The sequence below is a fragment of the Oryx dammah genome, unplaced genomic scaffold (assembly GCF_014754425.2).
Source record: "Oryx dammah isolate SB20612 unplaced genomic scaffold, SCBI_Odam_1.1 HiC_scaffold_9, whole genome shotgun sequence".
Taxonomy (NCBI): Eukaryota; Metazoa; Chordata; class Mammalia; order Artiodactyla; family Bovidae; genus Oryx; species Oryx dammah.
In genome coordinates, this window is record NW_024070193.1 from 800,559 (window position 1) to 811,658 (window position 11,100).

Below are 11,100 nucleotides of genomic sequence, written 5' to 3' on the forward strand. Positions count from 1 at the left end.
CAGAGAGAGTGTCCTCCCCGCTCCAGAGAGAGTGTCCTCCCCGCTCCAGAGAGAGTGTCCTCCCCGCTCCGAGCTTTGTTTCTGCACCCGTTACCGGAGGGCTGTGGGCCCTCACTGGGATGTGCAGGCCTGATGTGCCCCATAGCTCAGGGGAGATGTCGTTTCCAACAGCCGCCACCTGGGGGCGCTGCCAGTCCTCAGCTCGTCAGCCAGGGCATCGGGCAGGGGAGCTGCTGGGGAGAGGGATTGAATGAGTTCCCAGGTGGGCCTCTCGTGTCTCAGGGGCAGTGAGGGGACCTGGCTGGCTGGCTGAGCCCTGGGCAGCTTAGCCATCCCTTGATCTTCATACATTGGGGCCTAGCTGGAGCCTCCCCTAGGTGGTGTGGGCTGTGAGGGACCCTTCCTGACTCTGGTGCCCGAGTTGTGCTGCCTGTCCAGGGCACGAGGACAAGCTTTGATGTCCTAATACGCTGACTGGAAAGTGTCTCCTGGGCATCTCTGCTTGTTTAGCTCTGTGTCCAGGTGAGGTGTGTGTTTGTCCTTGACAGGCTTTTGGGGTTTGGGGGACCTGACTCCAGACCCCTGAAGTAGATGGAACAGGAAGACAGAGACTGGAGGATGACAGGGTGGCGCCCCGCTCTCCACGGCCACAGGGCTGTCAGCGCAGAGGTCTCAGGCCAGGCCTTTGTGGCCTGAGGTGTGTGCAGCCCCGCGATGGCGTTCCCGGACACGACCCAGCGCTGGGAGACGGTCGTGTACGGGAGACAGAGGCGTCCAGCAGACGGGGTTGCTCCAGGAGACGGTGCTGCTGCAGGAGAGGGTGCTGAGGAGATGGTGGCGTCCAGGACTTGGTGGCACTCTTGGAAACTGTGGTGTCTTGGAAGAGTGGTGCTCCAGGAAAGGTGGTGCTCCAGGGGAAGTGGGGTCCGGGAGATGGTAGTGTCCAGGAAAAACAGTGTTCTGGGAAACAGTGGTGCTCCAGGCGACAGTGAGTCCAAGTAGAATGGTGGTCCAGGAGAAGATGGTGCTCAGGACTGGGTGGTGGTCCAGGAGACAGTAGTGCTGAAAAGGTGGTGCTGGGAAGGAGACTGGTGCTGCAGGAGAGAGTAGTACGTAGGAGGCGGTGGTGTCCAGGAGAGCTTGGTGGCTCAGGAGACTTTGGTACTCCAGGAGATGGGGATGTTAGCAGAATATGGTACTCCAGGAAATGGCAGAGCTCAGGAGAGGGTGCTACTCAGGGGACGGTGGTGTCCAGGAGATAATAGTGCTCAGAAGACGGTGGTCTCCAGAAGACAGTACTGCATAGCAGCCAGCGGTCTCCAGGACTGTCTCCCGGAGACAGCGGTGCTCCAGGAGGCAGTCCATCAAGAAGACGGCGGTGCTCCAGGAGAAGGTGGTGTCCAGGAGACTGTGGTTCTCCAGGACACGGTGGTGCTTCGGCAGACAGTGCTGCTCCAGGAGAAAATAGTCGTCAGGAGACTGGGTTGGCCAAGAGAAAGGCTGTGGTGCTCAGGAGATGGGGGTGTCAAAGAGACTATAGTGCTCAGGAGATATTGTTTTTCTGGGAGACAGTGGTGCTCAGGAGACTGTGTTGTCTAAGAGAAAGGCTGTGGTGCTCAGGAGACAGTGGGGTCCAGGAGACAGTGGTGATCAGTAGGCATGGTTCCCAGGAGAGAGTGGTGCTGAGGAGACAGTGGCTCCCAGGAGACCGTGATAGTCCAGGAGATGGCGTAAAGGAGACAGTGGGGTCCAGGACTCTGCTGTGCACAGGAGGCTGTGGGGTCCCGGAGAAAGGCGTGTCTAGCAGACTGTGGGGTCCAGGAGACAGTGGTGCTCAGTAAACACGGGGCTCAGGAACAGTGACCGTCCTGAAACACTGGTGCTCCAGGAGACAGTGTTGTTCAGGAGGCTGTGGTCTTCCAGGAGACTGCTGTCTAGGAGACAGTGGTGCACAGAAAACTGTGGTGTCCAGGAGAAGGTGGTGTCTAGAAGACTACGGTGTTTCCCAAGAGGGTGGTGCTCCAGGAGTCTGTTACGCTCCGGAAACCTCGTAGCTCCAGGAGAGAAAGGACGAAGAAGACAGTGGGGTCCAGCAGGGAGGGCGCTCAGGAGGCTGGTTTCTGGGAGGCAGGGCCGTCCAGGAGACAAACAGCCCAGAGGAAACTGGGCGTGGCGTCCAGCAGTTACCCAGGATCAGTCATATCCAGGAGGCAAGTTGCTCTGGGAGACAGTTCTGTCCAGGAGACTGTGGCTCTGGGAAGATGGTATTTTCAGGAGACAAGAGTGACCGAGAGCTGGTAGTCTCTAGATGACAGTGGTGGTCTAGGCAGCAGTGGTGTCCAGGAGGCTATGGTGCTGAGGAGACGGTGGCGTCCAGGGGACTGCGATACTCTAGGAGATGGTGGTGTTCATGAACCGTGGTGTCAGTAGCCTCCTATTAATGTTACTCCTGGAAATGGGGGTGTCCAGAAGACTGTGATGCTCCAGGAGACGGTGGTATTCGGAGACAGTCGTGTTCAGGAGACACTTCTCTAGGAGAAAGTGTTGTGTAGAAGACTGCGGTGTTCCAGGAGGCAGTGGTGTTCAGGAGACTGTGGGGTCCAGGAGGCCGTGGTGTTCAGTATGCAGTGAAGAGATGCTGGTGTATGGAGGACCGTGCTCTCCAGGAAACAGCGGTGCTCTCCAGAATGCTGCCCAGCAGGCAGTGGTGCTCAGGAACCTTGGTCTCCAGGAGACGGTGGCGTCCAGGCAACCGCTGTGCTCCAAGAGATGTTGGTGCTCCAGGGGACTGTGACGCTGTGGAGTCCTGGAGACTGTAAGAGGCAGCGCTGTGCAGAAAACGAGTGCTCCAGAAACGGTGGCGTCCGGGAGCCTGTGATGGCCCAGCAGACGTTACAGTCCACAGGTCAGTGCGCCCAGGAGACGGGCTCTCCAGGAGTCTGTCCACCCATGAGACGTGTCCGAGGGGGAGTGCCCTTCTCCCCATCCTGCTGGCGCGACTGGCGCTCTAGTCCAGCTCCGCATTTCCAGCCCCTCCCCCCACCTGTGCCCTCCCTGCCCCTCCTGCCGACCCCCTCCTCCCTGTGCCCTCCTCCCTCATTCCTCCTGCCGACCCCCTTCTCCTCTCCTCCTCCCCTCTGTCCTCCTCCCCCCTCTTCCTCCTGCTGACCCTCCTCCCGTCTTTGCTCTCCCCCACTCCTTCCCTCTCCTCTCTGGTGGCTTTACCCCCTCCCTGCAGGACGCCTGCTCTGGCCTCCCTGCTTCTCTCAGCTTGCTGGCCCTGGTGCCCCTGGTGGATTCCCTCCTCCCCACAGGAGCCGTTCTGTCTCCCGTCCCCTTTGCGCCCTCTCCTCTTGAGTTCCAGACGGCCTGCCCTGCCCCCTGTCGTGCTTCCTCTGGTGGCTGATCTTGTATTTACAGACAACAAGGAAATCTCCACATACTCTATACTTAGATCCTTCATCATTAATATATTTCTGCGTTTGCTTTGTCATTCTGTGTATGTTTTATAGACTGGTGACAAAGTTCTTCCATAGGCCCTTGACAGTATGTTGCAGACAAAATGCCCATTTGACCCTTAAGTACTTGGGTGTGTGTTGCTAACAAAGACATTCTCTGGTCACACCACAGTGTGTTAATCAGAATCAGGAAATGGACCTCGATGTAACCTGTGTGGTGTCCAGCTCTTTGCACCTCTGTGGGCTGTGGCCCCCCAGGCTCCTCTGTCCACAAGACCTTCCAGGCAAGGATACTGGAGTGGGTTGCCATGCCCCCTTCCAATGGATCTTTCCAACCCAGGAGTCGAACCTGCACCTCCGGTATTGCGGGCAGATTCTCGACCCGCTGAGCCATCAGGCAAGCCTGACACAACACTGTTTAACTGCAAAGTGTGTCCAGTTTTCCCAGCAGCATCCCTAGTAGCAGAAGGGGAGTGGTGACCCTCTCCGGTTCACCGTCTAGTCCAGGGTCAGGGCCTGCGTTTAGTCCTCCTCTGTGTTTCGCTTCTTCGGTTCTGGAACACTCAGGCCTGTCTCTGATGATTTTGATTTTGATTTTTTTTTTTAAGGAGACGGGGCAGTTATTTTGTAGACCCCTGCTCAGGTTTGGTTTGCCTCACGTTTCCCCTTAAGCAGATTCAGGGTGAGCGTTTTTGGTGGGAGTGTCACACTCGTCTTACCTTCCTCCGTTCATCAGACCCAGCTGCTCTTAGGTGAAGCTTGGTTTCTTTGCTAGTCTGCACTCACGTTTCGGTCCAGCGTCACTGCCCTCTTCCCTGGATCCCGTTTTTACCCCACCAGGGCCTGTCCCCCCAGCTGCTCACGTGTCACCGCCTGTCTCATCTCTGGTCTGGAGTCTGTACCCCCGGCGGGCCTCCCACTAACCCTCCTTTCTGGTGGGAGAGGCACTGCCCCGGTTCAGGTCATACGCAGTCTTGTCAGTACACATGGTCCTGTGCTTCCGGCCCTCTGTCCTGGGTGCTGACCTTCTCCTCGCCCTGGGGAGCACAGGTCCACGGCGCTGCCACTTCCCTGCCGTGATGTGACGTTGGTCGTGGAAGAGCCACGCTTGCGGAGTGTTTGTGCTGTCGGTGGTGCCCAGGGCTGCCTGTCCAGTGCAGACCACAGACCTGCGTGCTGCGCACTGTCCTTAGTTTTCCGGTGAGGGAAAGGAGGCGTGGAGGCCAAGAGCCAAGTCCACAGCCACACAGCTCATATTCAGTGGAGGTAAAACCACAGCGAAAGGGGAAGGAGTAATTTTGGATGCCTAATGGCACCCCACTCCAGTGCTCTTGCCTGGAAAATCCCATGGGTGGGGCCCTGGTAGGCTGCAGTCCATGGGTCGCAGAGTTGAGCACGGCTGAGCGACTTAGCAGCAGCAGCAGCGCCGGTGGCGGTGAAGAAAGAGGAAAAGAGAATTCTGCTGATGTCAAGGACAAGGGAGAGTCAGTGATCCGCCAGGTCCCCGGGGGGAGGGCCTGGAGGAGGCTGGGGGCTTGGTGGGAGATGTCAGTTTGGGAGCCTTTGTGTTGAGGAAGTGGATAAAGCCTTCAGAAACAGTCAACTCACTGAGAAAGAAGTCCAGAAATGATGAGTCAGGATTGATGGTCTGAAAGCGAGACCTTTAGGGAGAGGGGAGGAGCTGACGCAGCTTGCAGAGGAGACTGTGTCGAGCTTGGAAGTCTGATCCCCCCCGGGCTTCATGCGGGAGGCCCGTGGTGGCACCAGGAGCTCAGCAGGCAGGCTGCGCCGCTGTCCACTCTGCGGGCTTTGTGTCTGGCGCTGGGGACGCAGAGTGGAGAAGATTGCCCTGCTTGTCTGCGGTAGCTTGAAACCCAGTGAATCCTGTATCTTTCTTGTTTTGGACAGTAGAGTTGTTTTTGATGCTGCTGGTGTAAGACACATTCATCAAAACTCTCTCCAAAGCTTAGACTCCCTAGGCTAGAAAAAGCCTTAGAAGTCTGGGTCTCTGCACCCTCTCTTGTCACAGGAAAACCTGAAGCCCGGGTCAGCCAAGGGCCCCACTGTTCCTTGGACAAGCGCGTCAGCGCTGGGCAGGAGAGGGTGTGTCAGCTCAGGCCTCCCCTTGGGGACACTCTGCCCAGCGGGACTCTGCAGGGTCATGCCTCGCTGACCTGCCCCTGTCAGGCCCTATCTGCGCTGCTGGCTGCTTGCAGCGCCCTTTGCCTCTGATGTCACCGCTTCTGCTAATGGCATGGCTCCCTCCGCAGTCAGCCCCTCCTCCCTCAGTGCTGACCCTCCTGTGGGCCAGCTGTCCCGCCCTGGGCCACCCCTTGCATCCGGCCCTCTCATCGTCTCTAGTACCGTCAGCTCCGTCTCTCCTGAACCACTGTGACAAGCCCCTGACTCCTTGCTGCTGTCTTTGATCCCCTCCTTCATCTAATTCTTGTGCTCTGCTCTCAGGGTAGAAATGCTGTTGCTGCTGCTAAGTCACGTCAGTCGTGTCCGACTCTGTGCGACCCCAGAGATGGCAGCCCACCAGGCTCCCGTCCCTGGGATTCTCCAGGCAAGAACACTGGAGTGGGTTGCCATTTCTTTCTCCAGTGCATGAGAGTGAAAAAGGGAAAGTGAAGTTGCTCAGTCGTGTCCAACTCTTCGAGACCCCATGGACTGCAGCCCGCCAGGCTCCTCCGCCCGTGGGATTTCCCAGGCAAGAGCACTGGCGTGGACTGCCACTTCCTTCTCTGGGTAGGAATGGGATCTCACAGTTGGAAGCGGTTGTATAAGTTTGAATGCCCAGGCACCCATCTGACATTCTGCTGTCTAGATTCCTGCCAAGTGGTCAACCAGCCCATTTCAGTCATGCTTTTGTGTTGCGTTTTTGTTTGAAGCAGGTCAGTTATGAAGTTCATGCTTAGACTGAAGTAAGGCCGTTCTGTTCTTCTCTCTCCTTGATTTGGGGCTTCCCGGTGGTGCTGTGGTAAAGAACCTCTCGCCAGTGCAGGAGACATAAGAGGCCTGGGCTTGATCCTGGGTCGGAAAGATCCCCTGGAGGAATGCGTGGCTGCCCGCTCCAGCGCTCGTGCCTGGGGAGTCCCACGGGCAGAGGAGCCTGGCGGGCTGCAGTCCGTAGGGTTGCAGAGTTGGGCACGACTGCGGCAACTTGGCAGGCACGATCCTGGTTTCACGGAGGTGGCGTCTTTTGTCTCTGAGGATGTGGATGATCCCTCCTTCCGAGAGCCCCTCTGTGGGCTGATTCGCCCTTCTCTCGGGGCGCGTTGCTTTGCTGTCTGTCATGCTCCTTCCTGAGCCTGGCTCTCCTCCTGTGGCCTGTGAGTCTTGCCTGTTCCTCAGTGTTTGTAGAGGGGCTGCTAGACTGCTCCATCTTACAGGCTGGTGTGGGTCTCCTTGCTGGGCTCTGTCCCACCAGCAGGCCTTACCCTGGCTCCTCTGCACCGGGAGCAGGTCAGCTTCCTACAGAGTGTGCAGGGCTATATCTTAAATTACTAAGTCTCTGCTGCTCCAGAGCACAGTTAACAAAGTGGGGTGGGTGGGTGGTTTCACTTACTCATTTAAATCTTACAGTGGACTTTCAGTGATCATCAGCTTCTAAAAAGTAAAAATTTTTCTCATTAAAATAGTAATTGTTAGAGCCTCTGGGTCTTTGTTCTCATTTGAATGCTTGCTCTCTAGGCCTGCTGTACAGTTCTGTCCTGAGATATATTTTCATGACATTTCTTGTAGTTTCCTGATTTCCTGTGTCTTCCTTTTGGATTTCTTGGGGAACTTTCTTTCCCTTAGGTAATCCTCTCCGAATTTGTGGATAGTAAAACCTTTAAGACTTTGTGTATATGAAAACGTCTTTATTTTGTAACTGCATTTAAATGGTAGTTTGGTTGGGTATAAAATTCCCAGTTCAGAATGCGCTTCCCTCAGAACCCTGGACAGTGAGTGTCCTTCCCTGCAGTCGACTGTTGCTGTCAGAAGCCTGATGATCCTCCGCTCCTTGTTGCTCTGTAGGCAGCCCGGTTGTGCTCTGAGAGCTGCGCGTCCTGAGAGTGAGGCCGGGCGTGCGTCTGCCACTGTTCCATTCACGACCCTTCCAGCCTGAGGGCTCCTCCCGTGAGGCCTGCACTTGGGGTGTCTCTGTCTTGCTGAGGACCCCATTGCCCAGACGCCGCCCACGCGGACCGCCTTCACCCCTTAGCTTGCTTTCCTTCTGCGTTTGCTCTGATGACTTCTCTTCAAGCTCTGTTCTATCAAAATTTCACATCCATTGAAATGACGTTTAGTTTCCAAGAACTGTTCTCTTACTTAGTGTCTGTTTTAATTGAAGGATAATTGTTCTACACAATCCGTTCTTTTCTGTCAAACCTCAACATGGATCAGCCATAGGTCTACATACGTCCCCTCCCTTTTGAACCTGCCTCCCATCTCCCGCCCCATCCCACCCCTCCAGGTTGATACAGAGCCGGTTTGAGTTCCCTGAGACATACAGCAAACTCCCGTTGGCTCTCTAGTTTACATACGGAGACATAAGCCTCCACGTTACCCTCCACGCGTCTCGGCCTCTCCCTGCCGCCCCACGTCCATAGTCTGTTCTCTGTGTCTGTTTCTCCATTGCTGCCCTGCAAATAAATCGAGACCTTTTCCTTTTAAAGACTGCTTGGCTTGGTTGCCTGCTCTCGCCCTGGGGAAGCAGTGTGTCTGTGTCTCTCTGCGGCGCTAGGATGACCTGCAGCTCTGTCTTCTGCCCACTGAGCTTTGCGTTCTGTGTCCTCATAAGCCCACAGCACTTCCCTCTCCTTGATTCTGATGGTGAGGACGTCCTTCTTCCACTGTTGACTTTCCTCTTTATTTTGGTTGAGAGGTTATCTGACTCTCTGAGCTCATCTGCTTTCCATGTTAACCGAAATGTATCTGTGTTTTTAGACTTTTATTTTGATGGTGTAAAACAATTGTCTCTTTTGTCAGAAATGTGGGAGGAGGAGGAGGCTGAGCAGCTCAGTCACCCCCGTAGACCTTTCCCAGCTCCAGTTCTACGGTGTTTCAGAACTTTGATGTTTATTATCATTATTACTTTTAGCTTCCATAAAATTTCTTTCTTTAAGTAGATAAATTAAGATTTTTTTGTTGGAGTTTCATGTCGGTGACGTTTATTATTCTGAAACAAAGTGGGGCCACCAGTATCTGTTGCTACCTAGATGTAGACTCTGACATTTTGAATGAGTTCCCAAACTGGCCTGTGCTTTTCACATGTTGTTGAGAAGACAGACGTCCCAGTCTCCAGGAGGCCTCCGTTCTCGGGGGCTGGTGGGTGAGGAAGCACTCCTTCCCTGCTGGCGGTGCCGCTGAGAGCATGGGAAGGCTCCAGACACCAGGGCTCAGCCTCTGCCCGCCCCCCCCCACCGCCCACCTGGCATTGTTCAGAGCAGGAGTGCCGGTCAGGGATGGTGGTCATCACCTGCCCTGAGAGGGTACTCAGACTCACCTGGAAGACCCCCACCCCAGCCTGTTAGGAAAGGGGTGAAGGGTCATGATAGGTTTTCAGGGGAGAGCGCAGACGAGGAGCCAGAGAGATGCGGAGAGCCCGCTGCCAGAGCGGGGCGCAGACGGCCGCCAGCCCGGTCCCTGGGGCTTGTACACTGGGCCGAGGCTCAGACAGCCACCATCCAGGTTGGTGGGGCTTGTACACCGGGGCGGGGTGCAGGTGGCTGCCTTCTGGGTCCCTGGGGCCTGTACACTGGCAGGGTGCTGCCAACGTTGCTCCCATGAAGGAAGTGAGGGCCAGCCTGGGGCTCGTCTCCCAGCCTTGTCTGTCCCCTGCAGTCCAGCCTGTTTCCCACGCCTTTCCCATGTAACCCACTGTCCGCCGACCTCCCCACCACCCCCCTGAGGCTCTCCTGGTGGTTTTTATCATCTGCTTAGCAAATCCATGAACAATGAAGCTCGGGAATGAAATCTCCCTCTCTGTCCACAGATTACGTTTTTCCAGACCTGACTGAGAAGGCGGGTCCCACGGACAACACGGGCCAGAGTCAAGAGACACCAAGTCTTGCCTCCCCGCTGCCCGGGGTAGACCTGGTGGGGCCACCTTGGCACGTGGCCCCCGGAGAGGAGGAGGAGGAGCAGCTGCTGCCGGTGACCGGACCCCAGGAGGACGCCCGAAGGCAGGCCCCCGGCTTCCCGCCAGCGGGCAGCAGCCAGGCCCCGGGGTCCCCTGAGCACCGGCCCGAGGAGTCAGGGGACCCGGCGGCCTCGGGTGGGGAGGCAGGCAGCAGCATGGAGCCCAGCCTGTCCCCACCTGGGGTCAGCCTGAGCCCGGTGACCCTGAGGGGTCAGGGCGCGGCCGGCCGTGGGGCAGGGCCCACGGTGCTGCCGGCCACAGGGCGCGGCGGCAAGTCTGAGGCCCCTCCGGAGCCCGGTGTGGAGGCCGCTGCTGCAGCCGCGGGCTTGGCCGGCCGGCCGGGCACGGGGCCATCCCCCACCTCCTTCCCTCAGACGGCTGCTCCCGGCAGGGCTGAGGGCCCCAGCAGAGACGCCCTGCAGCCCGGAGCCTCGGCCTCTTTCCCGCTGGCCCCCAGAGGCACAGAGCTGACACCTTCTTCTGTGACTCTGGGGCAAGATGACCTCAGGCAGGAGCCCCAGGAAGAGCCGGCTGGGGCGGCTCCATCCAGAAGGCCCTGGGACTCCACACAGGTAGAGTGACCGTGTGGGCGGGCGGGCAGATTCCAGGGGCACGGCTCATGGCCCAGCAGCAGTGTCCTCTCCACACTGACCCGCCCACCCCCCAGCCTTCCCCCCATCCCCGGTTCAGGGTCCCCCTTCTTGTCACAGCTGCTGGGGGGTGCTCCTGCCAGCCCCCCTCCTCCCCACAGCCCCCCACGTGTGCCGCCGCCCTGCTGTCCTCCCCACCCCACGAGTCACTCTCACACACCGCCAGCCTGGCCCACCCTGGCCCCAGAAGGAAAGGGGTGGTCCTGGGCGGCCAGCCTGGGTGTCCGCCCACAGGTGCACTGTTCGCCCTTCAGAGCATTCCAGTTCCCTCTGCCCTGGAGCCTCTGGGCCCGCGCCTCCTGTCCCCGAGAGAGCGGGTTGTGAGCTTTGGCTGGGCCAGGGGCTGTCGGTCATCAAGGTGACGCAGCTGGTCTGCGCCCCCAGCTGCCACACCCGGCTGCCACACCCGGCCTCGCCCTCCTCGCGTCTCTGGGGTTTCCATTCAGACCCCCTCCAGACTCCCTCTGTGTCGCTGCACAGGTGATTTGCAAAGACTGGAGCAACCTGGCCGGGAAGAGCTACGTCGTCCTGAACATGACCGAGAACATAGAGTGTGTGAGTGCTGGCGGGCGGGCGGCCGGGCCCTGTGTGCGCTGCGGGGGACGAGCTGCTCCCACCAGCGCCCGAGAAGAGGGCTCCCTGGTTTTAAACCCCCAGGGCTCTGCGCTTGCCCCTCCGTCTGGTTTTGTGGACGGTGCCGTGTCTTTGCAGGTTGCTTCTCCCGTGTGTCGTTTTGGTCGGTTTTCCACACGCGTCCTCTCTCGGGGGTCTGCGTCCTCTTTTGGGGGTCTGCGTGCTTTCTCAGGGGTCTGCGTCCCCTCTCGGGGGTCTGCGTCCCCTCTCGGGGGTCTGCGTCCCCTCTCTC

General features: G+C 58.0%; 1 protein-coding gene across 1 annotated transcript in view; it reads left to right on the forward strand.

Moving 5' to 3' along the window:
* LOC120868049 (ankyrin repeat and BTB/POZ domain-containing protein 1-like) overlaps nt 1-11,100 on the forward strand; it is a 26,874-nt gene that overhangs the window by 1,449 nt on the left and 14,325 nt on the right. The window contains exons 2-3 of the mRNA XM_040246632.1: nt 9,439-10,157; nt 10,716-10,790. Of these exons, the coding sequence (XP_040102566.1) occupies nt 9,741-10,157; nt 10,716-10,790 (492 nt within the window). The 5' untranslated portion in view covers nt 9,439-9,740. The remainder of the gene's footprint in view (nt 1-9,438; nt 10,158-10,715; nt 10,791-11,100) is intronic.